Source organism: Lutra lutra, chromosome 10, assembly GCF_902655055.1.
Source record: "Lutra lutra chromosome 10, mLutLut1.2, whole genome shotgun sequence".
Classification (NCBI taxonomy): Eukaryota; Metazoa; Chordata; class Mammalia; order Carnivora; family Mustelidae; genus Lutra; species Lutra lutra.
Window position 1 is genome coordinate 44,784,231 of NC_062287.1, and position 25,865 is coordinate 44,810,095.

The 25,865-nt window shown below is 34.8% G+C and overlaps 1 protein-coding gene across 1 annotated transcript in view; it reads right to left on the reverse strand.

Moving 5' to 3' along the window:
• Positions 1-419: 419 nt before the first annotated feature.
• Positions 420-25,865, reverse strand: part of EED (embryonic ectoderm development) — a 29,278-nt gene continuing 3,832 nt past the window's right edge. The window contains 13 exon segments of the mRNA XM_047692445.1: positions 420-659; positions 662-753; positions 1,510-1,583; positions 2,305-2,463; positions 10,384-10,458; positions 11,590-11,695; positions 13,467-13,600; positions 15,287-15,378; positions 17,190-17,271; positions 17,926-18,051; positions 19,095-19,160; positions 21,623-21,715; positions 24,128-24,280. Of these exon segments, the coding sequence (XP_047548401.1) occupies positions 604-659; positions 662-753; positions 1,510-1,583; positions 2,305-2,463; positions 10,384-10,458; positions 11,590-11,695; positions 13,467-13,600; positions 15,287-15,378; positions 17,190-17,271; positions 17,926-18,051; positions 19,095-19,160; positions 21,623-21,715; positions 24,128-24,280 (1,308 nt within the window). The 3' untranslated portion in view covers positions 420-603.

A 25,865-nucleotide genomic window follows, 5' to 3' on the forward strand; every position in this document is an offset into this window, starting at 1 on the left:
TTCAATCATTATATATTCCAACTCTATAAATTTTAAACATAATTACTATGAAGTTATTACAGAAGAAATAAGAATGAAAGACATAGTAATACAATTCCAGTAAAATAAGTAACAATATTTAGGGTTTAATGTATGTCAAGTACTGTTCCAGCTGCTTCACTTTGATCATTTGATCCTTAAAAACCCTGTAAGGTAGGAATTTTCTTATCCCTGTTTCACACAGGAGGAAACTGAGGTAGATGTTAAGTTACTTAGCTCAGCTCATAGATGCAGAGCCAAGAATTAAATTCAGCTTAGTTCTAGAACTTAACTTAATCACATTAAAGAGCTTTCTTTAGTTAAAAGAACTACAAAAATGATCATTACAAAAAAGGATGTACATTTCTTTTTCTCACAATGAAAACAGACTAACACACAGCTTTACAAAAATAAATTTTTATTAAAAGCAGTAGAGTCTGAGCAGGAGACAGTACAAAGAATGTAAACAATGTAAACATCACTACATTCAGCTCAGCCTGATTGAATGCTGAAAGACAACTCTAAATGCTCTATGTGCCCTTACTAGCAAGATACAGTAATTCTATTATACACAGAAAACACACTCTAATTTTGATTAAGAAAAAGTATTTTATCGAAGTCGTCCCAGCGCCAAATACTGCATCATCACAAACAGCTATAAGAATACTGCTATCCCTGCTAAAACTGGTTTGTCTAATAGCAGCACCACATTTATGATGAGTCAGTGTTGTACATCTAGGAAAAAAACAAAACAATAGTTTAAATGCCAGTCATTAAAAATGTTGTATCAAATTAAACCAGTGAATTAGAAAACAAACAGATGTTCTGAGTCATATGGAAAGCATTTAAAACATCACTAAGAGCTCAATCTCTAATTTCATAAAACTTGGGTATATTTTTAATTAAAAAAAATAATTTGTCACCACAGTACTTATGATAAGCAGTCATTATGAGAGCACAAAGTATTTTAAAATAACTGAGTCATGTAAATGTTAAAAATGATTTAAGAATGGTACTTCAAGTATTAATTACTTCCTATCTATTGGCATTTGAGTAAAAAGACAGAAATTATCAGTAAAGGGACACCTGGGTGGCTCAGTCGGTTGAGCATCTGGTTTCATCTTGGGTCATGATCCTAGGTTCCTGGGATTGAATCCTGCACCGGGATCCCTGTTTGGTGGGGAGCCTGCTTATCCCTCTACCTGCCACTCCCCCTGCTGATGCTCGTTCTCAATCTCTCTCTGACAAATACATAAAATCTTTAAAAAACAAAACAAAACAAAAAAACCCCACTTTATTTTTCCCAGAGAGAGAATGCACACAAGCAGGGGAGGGGGGCATGCCAAAGGAGAACCAGACTCCCCACAGAGCAGGGAGCCTAATGCAGGACTCTATCCCAGCACTCTGGGATTACGGTCTGAGCCGAAGGCAGATGCTTAACCAACTGAGCCACCCAGGCGCCCCTATCAATAAATAGTTCTAAATACTTACTTGGCTTTATGAGGATCTTCTACTTCTAAATCCCAAACATAAAGTTTGCCAACCTGATTGCCCAATGCAAGCATCTGTATAAACATATTTTTAAAAATTCAAATTATTAAATAGGCTACAGGGCCTTCAAGCATTCCTAAGACATGTTCATATTTCAGAAAAACCTCAGCTTTAGCCTATGGCTATGCTCATGATTAGTTCTTTGCATCTTGTATTTCTGTAAATGGGGATAATAGCAACTAATACTTCAGAGGTGTCCTGAGTAAATTAGAAGGCATTTTACAAATTTATGAAGGACTTTACCATTTACATAGTTAGAATGTACTCTTTATTCTGCCTTAAAGAATTATAGCAACAGCTACAGAGAGCTTCTCCAGTTTTCTGAGAAATAAATACCCAGATAATTTGTTACTACAAATTCCTAACACAAGTCTCTTTAAAATTTTAGATAACTATTACTTTGCCCCATCTTCCATGCTGATTTTTCTCCAAGCTTTTATATAAAAAAATCTACTTAAAAAGTTTAACACTCCAATCATCAAACATTAAATCTTAGTAACAGATGTTATGGAAAGTAAGCACCTCACTGCCACCACTGACACCTGTTAACTACATTTAAAATAAACATTGCAGATGGTGAGCAGAACCACAAAGAGAATAAATGATATCAATCGCCAAAGTAATCAATATAAAAGATCAAGGTAGATTCTTAGAGGAAACTGAAGATGGATGCACAACAGAGAAAAGTGAAATTTTCAATGGTCTTAAGTTTAAAATGTAAAAATATGTTGCTACCTTTTGCCAGAAATCCATAGAAAACCTCATGTACCAAATGTCACACTGGCTGTAATCGAATCGCCCAAGAATAGTCACATTAGACTCACTGGGTTTAATTTTATCTATATCATCTTCCATTTTCCCAGGTTTCCAGCACACAATGGCATTTTCACAAGACTTTAAAAGAGAGAAATGAGAAAACAAGAAATGTTACATACAGAACTGAATTTTAAATATTAAAAACAAAGCCCTTCTTTATTATCTTTTTAGAATTGACAGTCTTAAAACCTGGTTACCCACCTACTAAATACAGTGATATACATTCATTTATATTTACAGAGTCAATGTCCACACTTGCGGACAAGAAGTCATATTACAACAGAATTTAACAATATTCAAAAGCATTATGTTATCTGGAGTATTCATTCTGAAGTCACAATTTCTCTTCCAAACCAAATTCAGCTCTAGATACTGTGGCATCCAGACTTGAGTGTTCTATAACGAAGGTAAAATTACAAAAACTCTATACAAATGCATGGCTCTTCAATATGGCCCTGCTTAGAGGCCTTAGAGATCAGATTATACAGAAGGCAATAAACTCAGTAGTTTTAACATCAAGACACTGATATGGCGATAGGACTGAGCTAGACTAACTTACATCTTCCTCATTCTATAATATCATTATCTTTGCATACATTCTCGTTAAGCAGCAAGTGATAAGGAATACAATGGAAGAAAAGCTGCAACACGGTGGGCACTATTTATATTAAAGGCCAGTGGTGTGATAATGAGGGACATTTGGCAATGTCCTGGCCTTTGGTGGGTGGACAAGGAAAGATGCTGCTGAGCATCCTACCATGTACAGGATGGCCCCTCCCATTAAAAAAATGATCTAGCCCAATTACCTCAACAGAAACTGAACTGAAATGCCTGTGTAGTGAAAGAGTGCCTGCTGGAGTGTTACAGGGCACACAGTCCAGGCGATTCTGGTTTGGTCCCCAGCTGTGTCTGGTTCACTGACATATGAACAGTTTAACAGCAGGGCCATAGGAAGATTAGGGAGACAGTACCCCCCCTTTTTCCTTTCTCTGCCTTTTTTAGATTATATAAACTCCAGGGCTATAATCTGATACATAAGTTTTTTAAAAAGTACCTTAGATTAGAGATCATCTACTTTGATAACCTAACTAAATGCACAATTGGACTGATAGCCCATAGACTTCCCTCAAAAAACTCATCTTGGTCCCAACCCTACTGAATCAGAATCCCTACAAGGGAAGGCCGAAGCAGAACAACTGTGAGAGAGTTCTTCAAGTGCTTTGCACCGATTACACTGGTAAAGGATTCTTAATTAGTCAAGTTCCCTCATGAACTAAAACCTGAGGTAAAGAGAATTTGTTCACTATAATGGATGACTGCATTTGAAAATCATCTAGATGGGTGCCTGGGTGGCTCAGTGGGTTAAGCTTCTGCCTTCAGCTCAGGTCATGTCTCAGGGTCCTAGGATCGAGCCCCGCACGGGTCTCTCTGCTCAGCAGGGAGCCTGCTACCCGGCCCCCCGTCTGCCTCTCTGCCTACTTGTGATCTCTGTCAAATAAATAAATGAAATCTTTAAAAAAGTCACCTAGAGAGCTTTTTAAAATTACAAATTCCCAGGTCCTTTTGCCAGATTTAGAATCTCTGGGACTGAGGCCTAAGAATCTATTTTTACGATGTTCTCCTAGTGATTCTGATGCAGAAATAGATTTGTAATCACCAATATAGTTCATTCAGGTCAGCTTCCTGAAACCTAAAGTGCAGAAATCCCTTCCTATCATTTGACGAAGGTCTAAGAAAAGAAATTTTAGAGCTAGTGGCTTTTTACTTCTACTTCCAAAACGATGGGGTAGGTGTACTTTTCCCCATTTATCCTCACTACAGCTTAAAAGACTAAGTATCAAATATAAAGCAAACATTAGACTTTGAAAGGTAGAGAGAAGGCAGACTGGATAGGAACCTTGGGACATGAAGGATGCTGAGTTCCTTGGTTTTCTTTGCCTAATTTATGTATCCCAGACTAGATGCTAGAGAAGGCAGCAGCTCAGCAATCAATACCCATGGGTTAATTACAAAACACCCACAACAAAAGCCTGCTCTCTCTAACCAAAGAACCAGGAAAGTGACAACCTAGCAGGAGAGAAAATTTTCAAACATTCTATTCCAGGAAAACACCACAGAAAAAAACTGTGGGCTCACCCTCGCATGAACCACCAATGGCCCAGTGGGGAGCACTTCTCAGGTGGTACCTATGTACCTCAAATGCATACCCAACCCTCCCTACTCCTGACTCTACCTGCCCCTCATCATAATGAGGTAACTTTGGTCTCCTTCTCTTTGCCTGGGGTGGTATCAGAGGAGGCCCAGCAAGAGTCAGCTTGTTTACAATCATCCACAGCCCTCAGTGTCAGTGGAGACCACTTGGGAACAGTAATGAGACGCCATCATCTCGACTTCCCCACCACTTGCCAATGATGAAGCAGTGCTCCCCTTCTCCAGCTGAAAATTTATCAGAGGAAGACTGCTGCAAAAGATCTAAATAAAATAAGATGCAGTCTTGTAGTGTAACACTCAAAATACCTAGATCTCAATAAAAAATTCACTTGTCATACCAAGACTCAGAAAAAAATCTCAACTTTAATGCTAAAAGACAATAAATGCCAACAATGAGATGCATAGATGTTCAAACTACCTGACAAGGATTTTAAAGCAGCCATAATAAAAATGCTTCAATGAAAAAAATGCTTCAATAAGCAATTACACACTTAAAATAAAAAGGTCTCAGCAAAGAAATAAAAAGAATCAAATTGAAAATTTAGAATTGAAAAATATAACCAAAATAAGAAAATCACCTGAAAGGCTCAATAAAAAAAGAGTCAATTTAACGTCTGAAAAACAGAAACTACCCAATCCAAACAAAATGAAACAAACCTAAAAAAATGACAGTCCCAGGAGTCAAATCAAAGATCTAACATTTACATCATTAAAGTTCCAAAAGGAGAAGAAGAGAAGTCTAGAAACGAATTTGAGTAATGGCTGTAAAACTTCCAAATTTGGGACAAACTATCTCCAAAAGTCATAAATCTATTACAAATATAAGGTGAGTGAACTCCTAAAGATAAACTCAAAGAAATCAAGGTACATCATATTCAAACTTCTGAAAACTAAAAAGACAAAGAAAAAAACCCTGAAAGCAAGTAAGACAGAACACCTTATGATTAGGAAAAAATAATTCCAATGATGGCAGGTGTCATCAGAAACCACTGACCCTGGAGAGAGGGAACACAACATTTTTCAAATGTGTAAAGAAAATAACCGTCTATGTAAAATCCTATTTTGAATGAATATACCTTTCAGGAATGAAGGAGAAATGAAGACATTCTCAGACGAAGAAAAATGAAGAATTTGTCACCAGCAGACCTTTCCTAAAAGAATGGTTACAGGCAGTTTTATAAACACAAAGAAAATAATATGAGAAGGAATCTTGGAACATCAGAAAGGAAGAAAGAACAATGGAAAAAGCAAAAATGAGTAAATATTCTCCTTTTCCTCTTGAGTTTTTAAATTACGTTTGATGGTTGAAGCAGAAATAGTAACATTAAAAAAATAGTAACACTTTTTTGATGTTGTTCTCAATTATAAAGGGAATATTCAAGACAATCAAACTATAAATGGTGGATAAAGGAAAGTAAGATAAAGGAAATAAGATTTATGTAGAGAGGCTACATAAATATATTTTTATATTTGTGATTGCATGGTAGACATATCTTTGAGCAATTTTAATCTTTTTTTTTTAAGTAGGCTCCATGCTCACCATGGAGTCCAATATGGGACTTGAACTCACAACCGTGAGATCAAGACCTGAGCTGAGATCAAGAGTCGAATGCTTAACTGATTGAGCCACCAGGCCCTCTGGCAATTTTTAACTTTTAATCTACACACATTTTATACTTAAAGTGACTTTCTTACAGATAAAGCATTAATAAAAATACATAATATATAACAAAAGGTAACAAAATAGTTAATAAATATACATATATAACATCTAGAGGAAAAACCAAAAAGCTACATAAAGAAATGTACTTCAGGGGCCTGGGTGACTCAAATCAGTTAAGCACCTGCCTTTGGCTCAAGTCATGATCCCAGGGTCCTAGGACTGAGCTCCACATCAGACTCCCTGCTCGCAGGGATCCTGTTTCTTCCTCTCCACCCTGCTCGTGCTCTAATAAATCAAGTCTTTTTTTTTTTTAAATAAATAAAATCTTAAAAAAGAAAAAAAATGTATTTAATATTACAGATAAATCAAATGGAATTCCAGAGGTACGTGGGTGACTCAGTTGGTTAAGCATCTGCCTTCAGCACAGGTCATGATCTCGGGTCTGGCTCCCTGCTCAATGGGGAGTCTGCTTCTCTCTCTCCCTCTCACCTCCCTCCCCTCAAAGGTTATGCTCTGTTGTGTGCTCTAACAAATAAAAAAAATCTAAAAAAAAAAAAGAAAAGTAGGATTCTAAAAAATGTTCACATAGAAGTACCTGGCTGCTTTAGTCAGTAGAACATGGGACCTTTGATCTAGGGCTTGTGAGTTCAAGCCCTACATTGGGCATAGAACCTACTAAAAAAAAAATGTTTGCATTACCTATAGGAAATTAGGGGAAAAGCCCAGATAAAAGAAAAAGAAGAAAAAGACAAAAAGATTCCAGTCACCAAAACACAGCAATAACAAGCCAACCACCATAAAATTGAAAGCAAAAAAGGAAAAAAAATCCACAAGTACAGCTGGAAACATCCCCATCTCTCAACAATTGATAAAATACATAGACAGGGGATGCCTGGGTGGCTCAGTGGGTTGGGGCCTCTGCCTTCAGCTCAGGTCATGATCCTGGGGTCCTTAGATCGAGCCCCACACTGGGCTCTCTGCTCTGCGGGGAGCCTGCTTCCTCCTCTCTCTCTCTGCCTGCCTCTCTGCCTACTTGTGATCTCTGTCTATCAAATAAATAAATAAATAAAATCTTTAAAAAAAAATACGTAGACAGAAAAATCAATGAAGCCATAAAGAATTCAACCTCACCATCGACCAACAGTACCTAACAGACACTTATGGAACACTCCACACAAACAGAATTACACACTCCTTTCAAGCTCCCACAGAACATACCCAAGATAGTGTCATAAAACAAATCTCAAAAAAGTTTAAAAGAACCCAAATCACAAAGAATATGCTCTGACCACAATGGAGTCAAACTAGGAATCATTTAAGAGAAAGATAACAAGAAAATCTCCAACACCTAGAAACTAAAATTCATATCTAAATTAGTGAGATGCAAAAAAATAAAAAAATAAATTAGTGAGATGCAGCTGAAGAAGTGCTGAGAGGAAAATCTATAGCATCTAATACTTATCTTAGAAAAGTCTCAACTCAATAATCTGAGCTCCCACACCTTAAGAAATTAGTAAAAGATGGGACGCCTGGGTGGCTCAGTTGGTTAAGCAGCTGCCTTCGGCTCAGGTCATGATCCTAGCGTCCTGGGATCGAGTCCCACATCGGGCTCCTTGCTCGGCGGGGAGCCTGCTTCTCCCTCTGCCTCTGCCTGCCATTCTGTCTGCCTGTGCTTGCTCTCTCTCCCTCTCTGACAAATAAATAAAATCTAAAAAAAAAAAAAAAGAGGGGGCGCCTGGGTGGCTCAGTGGGTTAAAGCCTCTGCCTTCGGCTCAGGTCATGATCTCAGGGTCCTGGGATCGAGCCCCGCATCGGGCTCTCTGCTCCGCAGGGAGCCTGCTTCCTCCCCTCTCTCTCTGCCTGCCTCTCTGCCTACTTGTGATCTCTCTCTCTCTGTCAAATAGATAAAATCTTAAAAAAAAAAAAAAAAAAAAAAAAAGAAATTAGTAAAAGAGCAAAATATACCCAGGGCAAACAAATGGAAGGAGAGATAAAAAATTGAGGAGCCTTTACCAAGACTTACAAAAAAATAGAAGACATTAACTACCATCTCAGGAATGAAACAGAGCTATCAGAGACCTTACAGTTGTCAAAAGTACAGTAAGAGAATATTACAAACAACTCTACCCATCAATTTTACCTAGGATGTAGTCAATAAATTCCTCATATAACACAAAATACCACAACTCACACAATATGAAATAGTTAATTTGAACAGCTCTCTTAACTATTAAGGAAATGGAATATTTATCTTTAAAACTCTCAAAAATTTCTAGGCCTGGATGACTTAACCAGAGTATTCTAACAACTATTTATGAAGAATTTCTATATTTCTTCCAGAAAATAGTAGGGAAAACTTGCCAATTCATGTCAATAAGTCTGTGTTATCAATGCCAAAACCAGACAAAGACATTACAAAAAACTTCAGACTAGTATCACAGCCTCATTAATACAAACAAATCTTTAACAAGATTATCAGCTATTAGCAATATATATAAGAAGTCACACACTATGAATAAATAAAATTTATTCCAGGGATACAGGACCAGATCTATTTAAAAAAATTAAATACACGCCATACAGGCTAAGGAAGAAAAAGCCACCTGATCATATCAAATGATACAGATAAAGCATCTGACAAAATTCAACACCCATTCATGATAAAATTCTCAAAAAATTAATTGTAAGAGGGACAGTTCTCAACTTGATAGAAAACATCTACAAAAACCATATAGCTAATATACATAATTGTGAAAGACAGAATTTTTCCCTTTTAGTACCAGAAATAAGTCAGGAATGTTTGTTTGATCTTAACACCACTATTCAACACAGAACTGGAAGTCTGCCAGTGAAATAAAGCAAGGTCAGAAAGGAAGACATAAAACTGTCCCTATGTGCAGATGACATGATGGTCTACATAAACACTCCCAAGTACTAGACCAAAAAAATCAGGGGATTCAAGGTCAGTATGAAAAATTAATTGCTTTCCTGTATACTAACTAGCAGTAAACACACAGAAATAAGGAATACCATCTATAATCACTCAAAAAAGAGCAGTAGTTAGGTATAAATCCAACAAAGCATGTACAGGACTTGTATGCTAAAAGCTACAAAATGCTGATAATAAAATCAAAGATCTAAATAAATGGAGAGACATACTATGTTCATGGACTAGAGAGCAGAGCAAAGACATTAATTCCCCATCAAACTGATATACAAGTTTAACAAAATACCAGTCAAACTCTTCCCTGCCCAAAAAACCCCCAGCAAGATTTTTTATAAAATGTAAACAAGATTATTCTAAAATTTAAACAGAAAGGCAGGAATCAAAATAGCTAGAACAATTATGAAAAAGAATAATAAAGTGGAAGAAAACACCTAACCAATTCCAAGACTTATTACAGAGCTACATTAATCAAGACTGTGTATATATAGCAGTGGTAGAGGGAAGAGAACAGAAAAACCAGAAACAGCCTCACACAAGTAGGCCAAACAATTTTGACCAAGGTACAAAAGCAATTCAAAGGAGAAAGAATAGTCTTTCAACAAATGGTGCTGAATAACTGGATATCCAAAGGCAAAAAATGAAACTACTACCTAAACCTCATACAAAAATTAACTCAAAATAGATCATACATTTAACAAAACATAACACTGGAACACTTTTAGAAGAAAACAAAGAAAAAACCCTTTAGGATCCAGAGCGTGAAGAGCTTTTAAATGTAACATCAAAAGCATAATCCATAAAATTTTTTCAAACAAAAATCAATAAACTGAAATTCAACAAAAATTAAAATGTTTGCTCTGCAAAAGACCCTGTTAAGAGGATGAAAAGACAAGCTACAGACTGGAAGAAAATATTTGCAAACTATGTATCTGACACAGGATTTATATTTAGAATATATTAAGAACTCTCAAAACTCAACAATAAAAAAACAAAACCAATCCAATTAGAAAATGAGCAAAAGATATGAAGAGATATCATCAAAAAGGATTTACAGATGGTAAATAAGCATATGAAAAAGATGTTCATCACTAGCCATCAGGGAAATGCAAATTAAGACCACGATGAGATATCACTACACACCTATCAGAACAGCTAAAATAAAAAATAGTGACAATACCAAATGCCGGCGAAGATTCGGAGACACTGGATCTTTCATACATTGCTGGTGGGAATGTAAAATGGCACGGCCACTCTGGAAAATAGTTTGGCAGTTTCTTAAAAAACTAAACAAACTTAACCATGACCCAGCAATTGCCATTCTAGGCATTTACCCAGAGAAATGAAAACTTAAGTCCACACAAAAACCTATACACGATTGCTTATTATCAGCTTTATTTGTAATAGCTCCAAACTGCAAAAGGACCAAAATGTCCTACAATAGATGAATAGTTAAATAAACAGTGGCACATCCATACCATGGAATACTACTCAGCAATAAAAAAGGAAAGCCATTGATACACACAACAACTTGGATGGCATACTGAATGGAAAAAAATGATCTTAAAAGGTCCCATACTGTAACATTCTTGAAATGACAAAATACACATGTAATAAAATGACAACATAGAACTATATGCACACACTGTACAAGGTCAATTTCCTAAATTTGATATTATACTGCAGTTATGTGAGATGTATGTAGAAGATATTGGGTGAAGGGCAATATGGGACCTCTCTGTACTTTCTTTGAAACTTACTGAGAATCTATTATTTCAAGATCAAAAGTTAAAAAAAGAAAAAAAGAAAAAAAAAAGGTATAACTATACCTGTAAAGCCAAGAAAAAAAATAAGTCAGGCTCTGCCCAAGAAAATATGAAATGCCCTGAAATCCACATCAAGAAAAGAAACTGGACAGCAATTTTTCCAAATATGACAATCCTAAACGTTCAGATACCATCACCAACAACTACTCTAAATTATCAGCAAAAAAATCAACACATTAGAGAGCAGGGGTTGGCAAACTGCAGCCACAGCCAACTCCAGCTATCTGTTTTTGTAAATACAAATTTACTGAAATGGACACAAACATAACAAAAAACCCATTACTGACTTTAGATATTCGTTATTTTATAACATCGGATATCAGAGAAGAATCTCATCTTACAAGTTAACATTTTTTCCTTTATTGCAGAACAAGTTATAATAATTCATCAGGATGTTATATGCTTAAAACAAGTTTCCAAATCTGAGACTTCAAGGAAAAAAAAGGACTTTCCCATCTGCCATCCAATTTACCAAACTATAAAAAAACTGTGCTCCCTGCAAGGTTCCAACTCACACAAACACAAACAACAGAAGTACAGCTTAACAGCAGTTAGCATACCTTGGAAAGTATCAAGTCACCTAACCATCGTACACAATCGACATAATTCCTATGTATGTCTCTGGTGGAAAAGTCAGGAAAGTGAATTTTCTGAGAAATAAATGGCCTGCAATGGAAATGTCAAAAGTTAAAAGAAAAAAGAATGTAGAATCACACTCATTTTCACTTTCAGATTTATGACTATTAATTTTATGTTCCTAGAAAACTGCAAAGCTTCTCATTATTGAGACCTGAACTCTCATTTCATGTATTTGTTTCTATATTTTTTCCATTATCAGCTCTCAATTCAATTTCATCTTATGAAATTTCATTTATAAGAACCGTAGCTTTCTTACTATGGTGACCAAAATTAATCACTTCAATTCTGGCTATCCTAACCAATGATAAGCAACGTCTGCAGCACTAAAAGATTCTCACAGAAAACATTAAACTATCTATTCAATCCTTCATATTTAAGCATCAACATATCTAGATTATTTCAAAAGATAGTCACTTTTCTAGGAACAATGACATCATTCCAAAGTCTGCTAAAGATAAGGTTAGAGGAGAGCCCTGCCTTGAGCAACAATTTCTAAAAATGTTATCTGACAGGAATTTGACATTTATTAAAGACTTTTCCCATATTTAGGCATGTAAAACATAGTGCTATTTTTTTCCTTAAAGATGTTTTTGAGAAGACCAAGCAGAGAAGTTGCTACCAATTCTATACTTACTTAAAAGTATACCTAACATTTCTAATCTAGTGATTCAGATTTATACTGAAATAACTGTAGAAGAATGATATGATGCCACGAATTAGTGTGTCTTGGGCAACTCACATGTCCTCTCTTTACTTTTTTCTCATATGCAAAAAGGATGGTGGGCTGAATCATCTCAAACATTCTTTCCAGTTCAAATTCTGGGAGCTTTTCTTTATTAAAACATTAAAATGTTATTAATGACCTGATACAAATTCTTAACTCTGTTATAATTATGTTAATTACTTTTTTAGCCAAATATATATGTTAGTGCATTAAAATATTTGTTGGTTATAAATTTAACTGATAACCTATTAATAATCCGGTTTGATAACCAGAAAATAAATGCTTTTTGTTAAAACAGAAGTACAAAGTTAATATATAGACATACCATAGTTACAATGAAAGTGTTAATAGCCTGATGAGATTCTGAAAAGACAGTTATTGATTTAAGAATTGAAGCATTTCAAAAATATATTAAGGGATATCAGGCTGGCTTAGCAGGTGGAATGTGCAACTCTTGATCTTTGGGGTTCTAAGTTTGCGCCCCATGCTGGATATAGCGATTACTTCAAAAAAATAAAAATCTTCATATATATATATATTTTAAGAAAACTGCAAGTTCCCACTCATAGTCAGTCCCATGAAGCAAGGCTCCTGCTTCTGAATTTTCTCCATCTAAAAAAGGGATCATCATTTAAAGGAAAGCATTACATTACCATGAAATAAAGCCAAGAAACCCATTTAAAAAAATTCATGATCTACTATCTTGACTTTGGAATTTAAAGTGCTCACAAATAATACAAGTAATCTTATTCTGAAGGGCCCTTTACCCTATCCCACAGCAAGTTTTAAGCAGCTTTTAAAACTGTTATAATGTAAATAGTCAAGCATATGTATCCCTAAATAAAAGCGTAACATGCTACTAAACTAAAAAACACAATTCAAAGGGGATTTTCCACAAACATTAAACTAAAAATAAAGGGCTTTGATTTTAAAAATCTTATGGTATATAAACTTATTCAAAGAAGGGCTTCTAAACTCGATGTTGGGACATTATGTAAAAATTTTGGAAAAAGTAGAATGCTTCTATACAACAACATGAAAAAAACAAATTGTTTTCAATAGCACAATTGTTACCTGTTAGTTTTATTCGGGTTATAATCATAAGATTCCTTAATTGCATTCATCATTCTCTTTGAGTTGATCCTCCAAAGTTTAAGAGAGTGATCCATACCACAGGACATTATTTTTTCACCCAAAAGATCATAATCCTGTATGTAAAAAACAGAAAAGTTTAAATATATAAAATTGCCCAAATTAAGACTACCCAATTTTCTTTTCTTTTTCTTTTTCTTTAAGATTTTATTTATTTATTTGACAGAGATCACAAGGAGGCAGACAGGCCAGCAGAGAGAGGAAGGGAAGCAGGCACCCACCGAGCAGAGAACCCGACTTGGGGCTCAATCCCGGGACCCTGAGATCATGACCCGAGCCAAAGGCAGAGGACCCAACCCACTGAGCCACCCAGGCACCCCAAGACTACCCAATTTTCATCTGATACACAGCATAATGAAAAATTTTTTTCAAGTCACACACAAACATTCTGAGTTTATCTATGTAACCCATAAATCAGTTGTTACTACTTCCAAGACTTATTTTTTCAAGATTTAGTTTTAACTGATTTGTCATGACTATAGTATGAGTTTACACAATATATAAGAAAGTAAATTGTTTGAATTTAGTTTTATCTATCCAATTATCTTTAAATATTTTCTTTGCTTGATTCTGAAGGTAAACTGAAGTAGAACAATTCTTCTATGACACAAAGATCTGAGTAAGTTTGTTAGAGTTCTTTGTCCAACCCTGATTAAAAAATGAAATCAATAGCTATAAACTATACAGTCAGTCCCTGAACAATTGAAATTTTACTTTATCTGTGTGTGTAAGTCAAAATACTTGTTATATTGGTTTTAACTTCAATTTTTTTTTTTTAAAGAGTTTATTTACTTGGCAGAGAGAGACACAGTGAAGAGAAGGAACACAAGCAAGGGGAGTGGAAGAAGGAGCAGCAGACTCCCCGCTGGGCAGGGAGCCTGATGTTGCCAATCCCAGGACTCCAGGATCATGACCTGAGCCAAAGGCAGTTGCTTAACCAAATGAGCTACCCAGACGTCCTAATTTATAATTCTTAAAGGATGGTAGTCATGGCTCTTAGAACACATAAAACCAGATGGGAGAATGCTGCTGCAAGTTTTAGAAAATCCAAGGTGACAAGGTAGCTGAAGGTAGGTGTGATTCTCAAAAAAAGCATAAGAACTCCAACAACAGAAATATTTAGTACCTCCAAATAAAATGCTACTGACTTCAAAACATGGTGCCGCCTGCATAGTTTAATATGGAAGAGCTGTAAAACCACTACATAAGCTATAAATGGAAAGTAAATAAGCTAAAATAATGTAAAAATACTAGCTGACTAAAAATACCAACATCATATCACTAAATCGATAAACATAATACATAAATATAACACCATGACAAAAAATTATCTAAGACTTAGCACAATAAAACAACTTCCTAAAAATGGATTTTATATTTCAACTTCAAATAAAAGATGAAAGTTGATCTCAACTGCTAACTAGCTTAACCTTTTTCTTTAATAACTGAAAACCAACAAAACAAGAGTTGTCTTGGTGTTGTATGACTGAACAAGTTTATGGTATTTTTTCATGAGAATCCAGGCACTGGTATAAATTACAAAAGTAGAGATAAAGCACAAAAAGCCTTACTTGCTTAATTCCTTCATCTGTAAAGTAAAAACCTTATCATATCACAAGTAAATAAACTGAGTGCCTAGCAGGCTATGTCAAATAAACCATATACTTTCTTGTAAGAGTTCCATAGGGATTGTTCAGAGGTCTCTACACCTGAAGGTCATTGTCCTGCAGCTTTCAACTTACAGCACTTAGAACTTCATCTCTGTGCCCTTCTACGCCTCCAAATATTGCCACCAGAGTGTCTGTCTGGATATTCCACAATCGTAATGCATGATCTAGTAAAGACATAAAAAAAATTTTAAATGGACTTTTTTTTTTTAAAAGGTTTTTATTTATTTATTTGACAAAGAGAGAGAGAGATCACAAGTAGGCAGAGAGGCAGGCAAAGAGAGAGGGGGAAGCAGGCTCCCCGCCGAGCAGAGAGCCTGATGCGGGGCTCAATCCCAGGACCCTGTGATCATGACCTGAGCCGAAGGCAGAGGCCTAACCCACTGAGCCACCCAGGTACCCCTTAAATGGACTTTTATCATTCATTTACTCTGGACTCTCAAAACCTCTTTAAAGAAGTAAAAACTACAAAAGTTCAGACTCAAGTAATGCACAGTGAGAAGTAAGAATGGAAGCTACATTTTCTAATGAAGTATGAGCTCAAACTTTCCAGATGGAAAAAAAGTACTTATGTGATCTTAAAATATGTCTAGCTTATTTGCCTCCAATAATTTCCTTTAAATAATATCCTAATTTGATGGAGTTATGCTCCTGAGATAACAAATACTTAGGGATTTGACAGAGAACAAGATACTGAAGTTTTTCCTCCACAGAATCCACATTTACAAATTGAAAGGGTGAGCCTGGTGGTGGGTATTATGGAGGGCACATATTACATGGAGCACTGGGTGTGGTGCATAAACAATGAATTCTGGAACACTGAAAAGAAATTAAAAAAAAAAAATAAAAATTTAAAACATACCAAAAAGGGTTGTCTTTACTGTTGAATTGTTAAGATGTTTTGATATAAATCCCTTATTAGATACATAATTTGCAAAATATTTTCTTATATTCTGTAGGTTATCTTTGTACTTACTGACCCAAAAGGGGAAGAGTACGGCTAGGGAGTTGTGATAATTAGAGAGCGTGGCATCATGACCTATATGACTTGTAGAGAAATACCTGGGCCCAGCTATTATCAAGAAAAGAGAAAAAGTTATCAGCTCTTAGTTGTTGATTTCCAAACTTAAGCCTTGGTAGGTAAAGGAAAATCACAATGAAGCATTTTCATGGAAGAGTTTTAATCTGAGGACATCTTTTAGTATGAGCAGATTGTCAGATTGTGGGGGAAGGTTATAGGTTTGAGAAGCCTTTAAGAAGAATAAACTTGACTAGAATAATAATGTAGAAGTAAAAAGAGAACAATCAAGAACAGAATGCAGAAATAACAGCTGATTTCAGAGAGCTAAGAAATTATTAAGAGGCTTGTCTGTACCCTGAATAAACTTATAATGCCAATTTAAGCGTACAGAGGAAGGCAAGGCTTTCTTTATGCATATGGGAAATATTTCAAAGAGCTTATGATGGAGAACTTAGCATTTTAAGGAATTCTATTAGGGACTCCTTTATAAAATAAAAACTTCATGTATGAAAAAGCAATACAGATTCTCAATATATTTTTTCTTATTACACAGCCAATCAGTGATAAGATTTGCAATACTATTTTTTAAATTCTTAAAAATGTCCTAACTTTGGTGATCTGCCACTTAAAATTAATAAACTTACTAAAATAATTCAACTGAGGATACATAAACTACCTAATACTAGTGTATTAGTGTCATAATACACTACCGTTAATAAGGGTTACACATACTTAACCTTCAGTACAAATTATTTATGTCTGATGTTAACTATTTCACAGCCCTTTTACCTAATTCTTGGTCTGGAGATGCTACTGTAGCCTGAGATTTTTCTACTAAAGACATACTTTATAAATTCTTTTTAAATTTTGCTTTTTTAATACCTTAGGACTCTTTGTCCCTTAAAAAATAAAATCATTCCCAAATAAACAGGACTAAAGAAACATTGCTTCTCTTACCTTTACTTACTGACAGGAGAAGATTTGGATCTCTTGGGTGGAATTTCAGTTCATTGATTGCATTTCCATGGCCAACATAATGCTACAATAAATTTAGAACATTCAGCTTTCATATTAAAAATCAATAAATTATTTCATTAATCTTAAAAGAATGGAAAAATGGTTTCACTTAAATTAGTGGTTCCCAACCCTGGCTGCATATTAAAATCACCCAACAAAACTGAAGGGAAAAAAAGATGCTCAAGTCCTATCTGCAGGTATTTTGATTTGACTGGATCAGCTGAGACCCAAGGATTTAAAATATCCTTAGATGATTCTAATGTGCCCCAGGGTTAAAAACTTCTGATTAAAGTAATTTGCAAAACTTAGTATCAAATTCCCAGGCTTTACATTTCGATTCTTTATAAGTCCTTGACTCTACATCCCTCATTAGGATGTTTAGAAAAAGTACTCACTCTTTCCCTATAGTTCATTTAGAACATCTCAGAATAAGGCAAGGGAGGAGGGAAATTATTTTTTAAAAATTGCAAATAAAAACTTCCCGCTTATCCCATAATTTGTATTATCATATGTGACAAAGGTCTCAAAGACCAGTCTAAAGGAAGCAAAAAGCCAAGTACAAATCAAATTAGAAACTGTACAGATAATGATTCTACTGGTTTTAAATTAAAAATGACAAGTTTTCACAAGTGTGTATTCAAAAAAGGGCAGATTTACAATTTAACCAAAAACCCACCTTTATGCACTGCATTGTTATGGGATTAATTATCCTAATTATGCCTCTAGATCCAGCCACAGCCAGCAAAGGATGGCTTGTATTGCTATCATATGTCCATGCACAAGTGTAAAAATTTTCATCAGCCTAAGAAATGCCAGTTAAGAATTGTAATTTGTTTTTGGAAAGTAAACACATCAATGATTTAGGTATATACTACATGGAAACCTCTAAAGAAGTGCTCAAGTTTCTGACACAGAAGTTCTCATTTTCTTATATTACCATATTTAAACAGTGACCATTTCAGGTCTACAATCTAAACCAAATGGTCAAACAAAACCAATCCTTCCACTCAATTCTGATTACTATTTCGATGCATAATTACTCAACTCTGTACCGTAGACAATGCAAATGAATGGGTATAGTTGTGTCCCAGTAAAACTATTTACAACAACAGGTGGCTAGGCCCACAGGCTATAAATTGCTGACCCTCTTTTATCCCAGTATGTCTGACTATGCATGTCTATTCAGTTTGAATAGCCTTAACTATGAGTTTTCCACCTTTTCCTGTGAGACTTGCCCAATATGGCTACAGTTCACTTCTTTCCATAAACTACTGAAGACTGAAGATCCTTGCCTTTTCTTTTTCGCTAGGTTTTTGAAATGATCTGAAAGAAACCCGTATCACCAACCTTTGTCTAACCTTTTGGCTTTTAAAGCCTTTCTTTTTCTTTATGTGTTCATGTTTTGCAATATTTTATTTCCTAAACAAACTGTATGTGTTTACTTTTCCCCTATAAGCTTTGTTGTTCAAATACTTGGTATGACTGCCAGTCATAGCTTCTGATCAACCCCAGTTCACTAATATTAACTACCCTCAAGTGATAAAATTCTAAGGAAGGTCAAAGAAACAGGAGGTTGTAGCTACTCTTTGCTAGCATTTCTATTACTAGATTTCTAATGCTCATCTCTAGCCACTTCTCCCCACTCTCTCATATCCACCTTACAATGCATTTCTAGGATCAGGAAAATTAAACTAGATACGAGGAATCTCTTGGGTGATAATAAAGGAAGAGCACTGGTTAAAGGACAGTATAGCTTAAGGGAACTAATTAATTTAGAAAAGTTTTGGTGTACTTATTGAAAGTCAATTTCTTTAGCAAAGATATTAAAAACTCAAGAAAGGATACATCAGCATCCACATAAGATTGCAACAACCGGATTTCTCCTTGTGAATGACATTCATATAAGGTAACCTAATAAAAACAAAAATATAGTAAATTTAATCTCAAACACAGAAACCACATTCTTTTCACCTCTGCAACATATTTTAGTCACAAATGTGTCTTAAAGATTCTACAGAAACTGTTTTAAAATAGCTTCTTTAGACTTAAGGAAGCATTATAAAGCCTAACGTATTAGATAACTTCCTGAGTATATTAAATATTGTAGTAATAATAATGGTTTCTAATTCCAATGTTTTAATTTTAGATCTCATTCATGTAATTGCCCAACTCTTCAAAGTGAAAACATCTGAACACCTCAAAGTAAAGTTGTAATTTATCATTTTTTAATTAAGCTCTTAAAGTCTTTGGGTAGTTTAAGAATATTTACATATTAATTACATATAAGAAAGCTTAAAACTTGCCTAAATAATGTTTTTCTCATGGACAACTCATTAAATATTAACTTTCTGATGTATTGTGGTCCTTTTTATTTGCCATATATTCTTAAGTTAATATATACACTATGTAAAATTAAACTTTAATAAATTTCTTTCCTTTTTTCTTTAGAGCTTATAGTCATGTTAGCAATTACTTGTTAATTTTAATAGAAGTATCTAAGAACTCCATAAAGATACTATAAATTATCACTATTAAATTAATAAAATCGCTACAGTAGTTTAAAAATATTCCTTATGACTGCTAAAATAGGTTATCTTCTAGAAGATAATTTTTCTTTTCTTAAAAAAAAAGTCCAAACAGAACTTTTTACAATTCAATGAACTATGTAATGCCCTTCCATGTCATTTTAAATGAAACTAGGGATACTTTTTATTACAATACCTGAACATTTAAATAAACGCACTGAAGCACAAATTGTAACTAATTCCGGTATTATCATGGCCAAGTTAGTGAAGTATAATCTTAAGTTTATAGTGACATATTAAAAGTAGATTCAAAGTAATTAATGCACTATGTTCCCAACTAGGAAAAAATAACCTGATCTTTTCTTGAGCCTGTTATCTTTCCCCACAAATTTTTTTTTCCGAAGAATTCAGTAACCAGACAACTATAAGCAGGCTACATGTCACAAGCCACATTTGGCTGAACACCAAGAAAAGCTGTTATTCCATGTTACCAACTGCAGTAGCCAAGTTTCAAATTTTCAGGATTTCAGTGACCTAGTAAAAGCGCCAGAGCCTTAAATGTAACGAAACCTTCCTTAAAAGAAGTTTTATAGGAAATTCCTAAAGCCAAATTTTACTTTTTAGAAAACAGGAATAGAGAGGATCTAGCCCAGAATGGATGCATGTGTGCTTGTTATGATTCTCGAACTTGCAGGAAAAAAGCCTGGAAATATGCTGACATTTGAAAAATACTGAACTGACAACTCCCTTGTTACCAAGTTAACTTTGTTTGAGAACAGAATACCAACACTGAGAAACAAAAAACAAATACAGAAAACAGTATGCATTAAAACCGCATGCTTTTATTGCCTAAGTAGTAGTACAACTACTAAAGAAGCATAAAATTTTATTTTACTCAAAGTAACAACTTATGTACCGTCTCTCAGATTCACTCCTCTTCACCTCTTAGGTTAAGAGCAGAGGAAGTGACTTGTATTTGTTGCCAACCTGTATCTAATTAGTCAATCGCCTCTGTTTTTTATTTTCCCCCAAATACAATAATAAATTTCTATGTTGTTCCTCATAACTCTTAGTACAGTATTAATGGATAACCAGAATGTTAGCTAATGTAAACTTAGTAAGAGGACAATTTTTCCCTGAGGTGATTTCAATTTAATAACTAATTCCAAAGCACTCCCTAGAAAGCACTAAGGACTCTTCCTGTTCTCCATTTATTTAGAACTGAAAAGAATAGTAAGTCTTTGCAGTCCACCAAGCCAGCCCCCGGTTTAACTAAAAAGTTAAATAATGGTTGATGTTAAAATGTGCCAACATGCTTCTTCCCTACACTTCTCTCAGCTCAAGATACTTTTGGCTTCCTTAAATAAAAACAAATCTAACAGATTTTTATGGCAAATAGTTAAAGTACTTTCAATAACTAATATATAAAGCCACTGGATTTATCCTTTGCATTTACAAAGAGCCACTAAGTAAGTTTATTATTTTTAAGAAACTACAGACTTTATATCCTAATTTGCATGATACACAACTATTAAAACTGCTTCCAAAAACAGGAGTCAATTCTTTCAGTCACACACACAAAATACTAACAAGGACAAAATATAAACAGAAACAACTGATAGAAATATATGAACTCTGATAACTGAGAGTAATATATGAAAGCTATATTTTCAGTAGTGAATACTAGGTTTTAAAAACTTTAGTTTTGTGACAATATCTAGAATATTACATAAGGATTACTGTTAAACCAGCTATGCCAAATTTACTTCAAAATCATTACACTTCAATACTATAGTAACTAGAGTCAAATAATCAAGCCAAATGCCAAACAGACCCCTGAACACTCACTCTGTTGCTTCCTACAGTTGCAAACACTAATGGATCTCCTTCTTTACTGTGCCAGTTAAATTGTACTCCAAACAATGGTTGATTATGATCTTCCTGAAAAATAATAGTAAAATAGAAAAGTTACTATAATTTAGAAACAAACGAATGGTGAACCCACCATTTCCCCTTACAACTTTTTTTCCCAGATGTAGACCACTATTTAAATCAGAGGTCAGGTAACAAGTTCTCATCTATGAAAACACTCTGATACTTGCCTCCTACTTTCTGAAACCAAATCATTGGTTTAAGAAGAATCACTGATTCGGGGCGCCTGGGTGGCTCAGTGGTTAAAGCCTCTGCCTTCGGCTCAGGTCATGATCCCAGCATCCTGGATCGAGCCCCGCATCCGGCTCTCTGCTCAGCGGGGAGCCTGCTTCCCTTCCTCTCTCTCTGCCTGCCTCTCTGCCTACTTGTGATCTCTGTCTGTCAAATAAATAAAAATAAAAATCTTTAAAGAAAAAAAAAAGGAAGAATCACTGATTCTCTGATTCAAAATTAAACTGGATAATTGTTATAGCTGCATTTAATCTCTTGGGACATAAGTACATAATTTATGTTTCTCAAATAGGAAAGAACAAATACACCAAGAGTTAGTAAAGCTTCTCTAACATTCACTAAACTTTATTAGGTTTAATTTTTCCTTTGTAAAGTGAACCATATTATACTCCATGCAAATCTCCACTTTCTATTACTCCTATAGAAACAATTTCAAATAATCTTGAATTTAGGTCCTTAAAAAAAAAAAAATCCCAAGAAGTTTTATAATGAACAAGAGTACCTGAGCACTGGGGACCAAGGAAGGCAAAGGACTGTAAGGTCAGTTACCAGGATGCTATAATGAGGTGCATAAAAAACAAGTACAGGTGACCCTTGAACAACAGGTTGGAACTGCACAGGTCCAATTAAGCATGGATTTTTGGGATACCTTTCTTTTCTTTTTAAAGATTTTATTTATTTATTTATTTGACAGACAGAGATCACAAGCAGGCAGAGAGGCAGGCAGAGACGGGGGGGGGGGGGGGGGGGGGGGGGGGGGGGGGAGCAGGCTCCGCACTGAGCAGAAAGCCTGATGAGGGGCTGAACCCAGGACCCTGGGATCATGACCTGAGCGGAAGGCAGAGGCTTAACCCACTGAGCCACCCAGGCGTCCCGCAAACGTATTTTCTTAACATTTTCTTTGCTTTACCTTACTTTAGTATAAGAATGCAGTATATAATATATACAACACACAAAACATGTGTTAACCGACTTTATGTTATTGGTAAGGTATGTTACTGACTTCTGGATCAACAGGAGGTTATTAGTAGTTAGGTTCTGGGGAATCAAAAGTTAAACTTGGATTTTCAGCTGCACAGGAGTGGGGGGTGGTGGCACCTTCAAGTTGTTCAAGGGTCAACAGTATTCACTTTATTCAAAGTTATTTTTTCGGCCTTAGAATTTTACTGGCAATCTCCTGGCACTGAACATTAACTTTCACATTCACTTTTAAAATGTAAAACTTTGATTTTTTATCCTTTGAAAAGCCACAGCTTTAGGCTTCTGAAATACTTAATCAAATTATTTAAACAGTTAAAACCAACACCTCACAAGTATATTACCTAAAAAACAGGTGAAAATAACTAAATATTAACATAAAACTATAATGGACACTGCTTTTTTTTTTTTTTAAATATACTAAGATTTATTTCCCTCCTTTTAAGAGAATTTAATTTGGCACACTGAGCAATGCATTTTGCTACACAGACAGGAAAATAATTTCCATACAGCCAGAGCTTCTAATGCTTTCTGAATACTTTACCTAAAGTATATTCAGATACTTATAAAAGATTCTAACTTACATATGTATAAAATAATGCAATGCATACTTTTGCTCAGTTTAAGAAAAATACTCCCAAATTAAAAAAACAGAAAATACATAATATGTAAAGGAAAATATTTTGAATAAATATCACTAATCCTTCTTAAAATAAAAATGCTATTGAGGAAGTAGTAATTTAAATAACTCCAAAACCTTGCCTTGCCCAAATACTGAATAGTAAGAAAATGTTAATGTATACCTTTTCCTTTGAAAACAATTTCAAGTAACACAAATGATAAGGATAAAATATTTAAAAACTGCACAAGGACATCTGTTTCAATTTATGCTGACTGAAAGTTAATGGGTCACATTCAGTTCTTATTATGAAGAGGTATCAGGAAGTGGCTTTGTTTTTAAAGTTTTATCAAAATAGGTAGAATAACATAGCCCAAATCTTTTTTTCTGAATGCAGAATATAAAGAAAACCTAGTCTGTAGTACTAGGCATTACCCACTGAAATTAGTCTATGCTACAAAACAAAACAACTTTCAAAGTACTCTAATTTTAAAGTATTTTCAATGTGACAAAATATCTGAGCATAAAATGTTTACCACTGAGAAATAATTCTGAAGCCTGGCATTCAGCCCACAGGATCTTTCTGCACATACCTTGAGACTATTTACACACTTGAAAGAATATTTGCATTTCTTGGACTTCCATTTTCCCTTCCCCCAACTTTTCCTTCCAGGAGCATTTGGTGTATTTGTAGGTGTATCAGGGCGTTCAGTGTTTGTGCCACTTTCTATACTGACCGCATCGTCCTGTAAGCAATAAATCAGGAAAAATTCCATGAAACAAAACACTGTATGTAGCAGAAAATGACTTTGTGCTGGGCAGCTGCTGACTGACCTTAAAGTAGTGATTAATAAATTCTGCAAGAAATGGAAAAATATATTCCTGTCTCCAAACAGGATAAAAAGCAAACCAGCTAAACATTAGGATTTATGGACTTGTGTTATTTCAGCAACAATACAGTCGAAAAAGCTAATCAGAATATTGGCAAGAATGTTTAATAACAAAGCACTGGTCTATGCCAGCCACCTTAGCACACTGGCTTATTTCATCTTTACAGCTCTTCACAGAAGGTACTGTTAGATAAGGAAGTGTTGTTTAGAGAGCGTTAAGTGGTCTCTTGCTACTTAGAGCTGCTGGGATTCAAACCAAAGCTGTGACTCCTAAATCTGACTGAACTACATGTCTTCGTAATTCATTTGACAGATGCTCAGCTTGGAGTACAGCGGTTAATGGGCCTCTTAGGATGACGGAATGCTGGTGCTTCTTATTTTAGATGTAGTTTCTGAAAATCCTGTTATTGTTCAAACTCCGCTTAATTAGAATACAAACCATTTAGAATTTTTAAAAAATTCTACATATTCTGTGCTATTTACAAGTGACATTTGCCTCACAGCTCTTATGTAATAATGATACTTATATAGAATTCCAGAAACTCTCCATAATTAAAGTAAAATCCTTTCAAATGTAGAAACAACTGCAGGAAACCATGAAAATTCACTTAATTTATACCCTATCTCCAGTCCACAAAATACATTCTTGGCCCTCTAATTTAAGATTTAACTACCTCCTTTGATTACATATTCCAATGTGTTCTCTGGAATAAAGAGATTATTTAAACCTATCGCCTTAAGGCAATAGTTCCTAAATTCATTCCAGGAGGAAGGCTTTTTCATGGAATGCCTGTTAATATATATTAGAACAAGTCTAGGAAACACAGCTTTAGGGGCTATTTCTTAAATGACCGCTTCCTAGTTTGATGTTTACAGAAGGTAAAAAATTACCTGGAGTGTTCAAAAAGCATATAAAAAATTCATACAAATTCCCTAAAACAGTCTGGTATTACACAACTGTTCTTGGGGTGATTTTCAAAATTTCAAATGGTTCCTACCTTTTAAAAAACTGTAATTGTTATTCTCCAATATTATCAATTAGGATGAAAAAACCAGATAGATAATACATAGCAGGTGCTCAATATCTGAACTGTAATTTAATGTAAATATAATCAGACATTTGAAAATGTAAAATTCTAAAAGTTCAGTTCCTAGACTGAAATCATGGTTTATATCTCTTTCTTGCCCTCTTCACAGTTTCACACAGTTAACACCCAGTGTAGAAATGTAACCGTCTTTCAGTGAAAAACTATGCACTAATCTTATGCACACCTTTCCACATTACAGATTCCAGCCCTTCTTCAATTGCCTTTGAACAATTTTATAACTCTTGTTATACTGTGAGTAACTGACAGTTGTGTAAATTCTGTCTCCAAAGGTAGAGGCTTAAAATGTCTTCCCTTCCACAATGGAAAAAACTTTGGTCTCCATCTGCAATTTC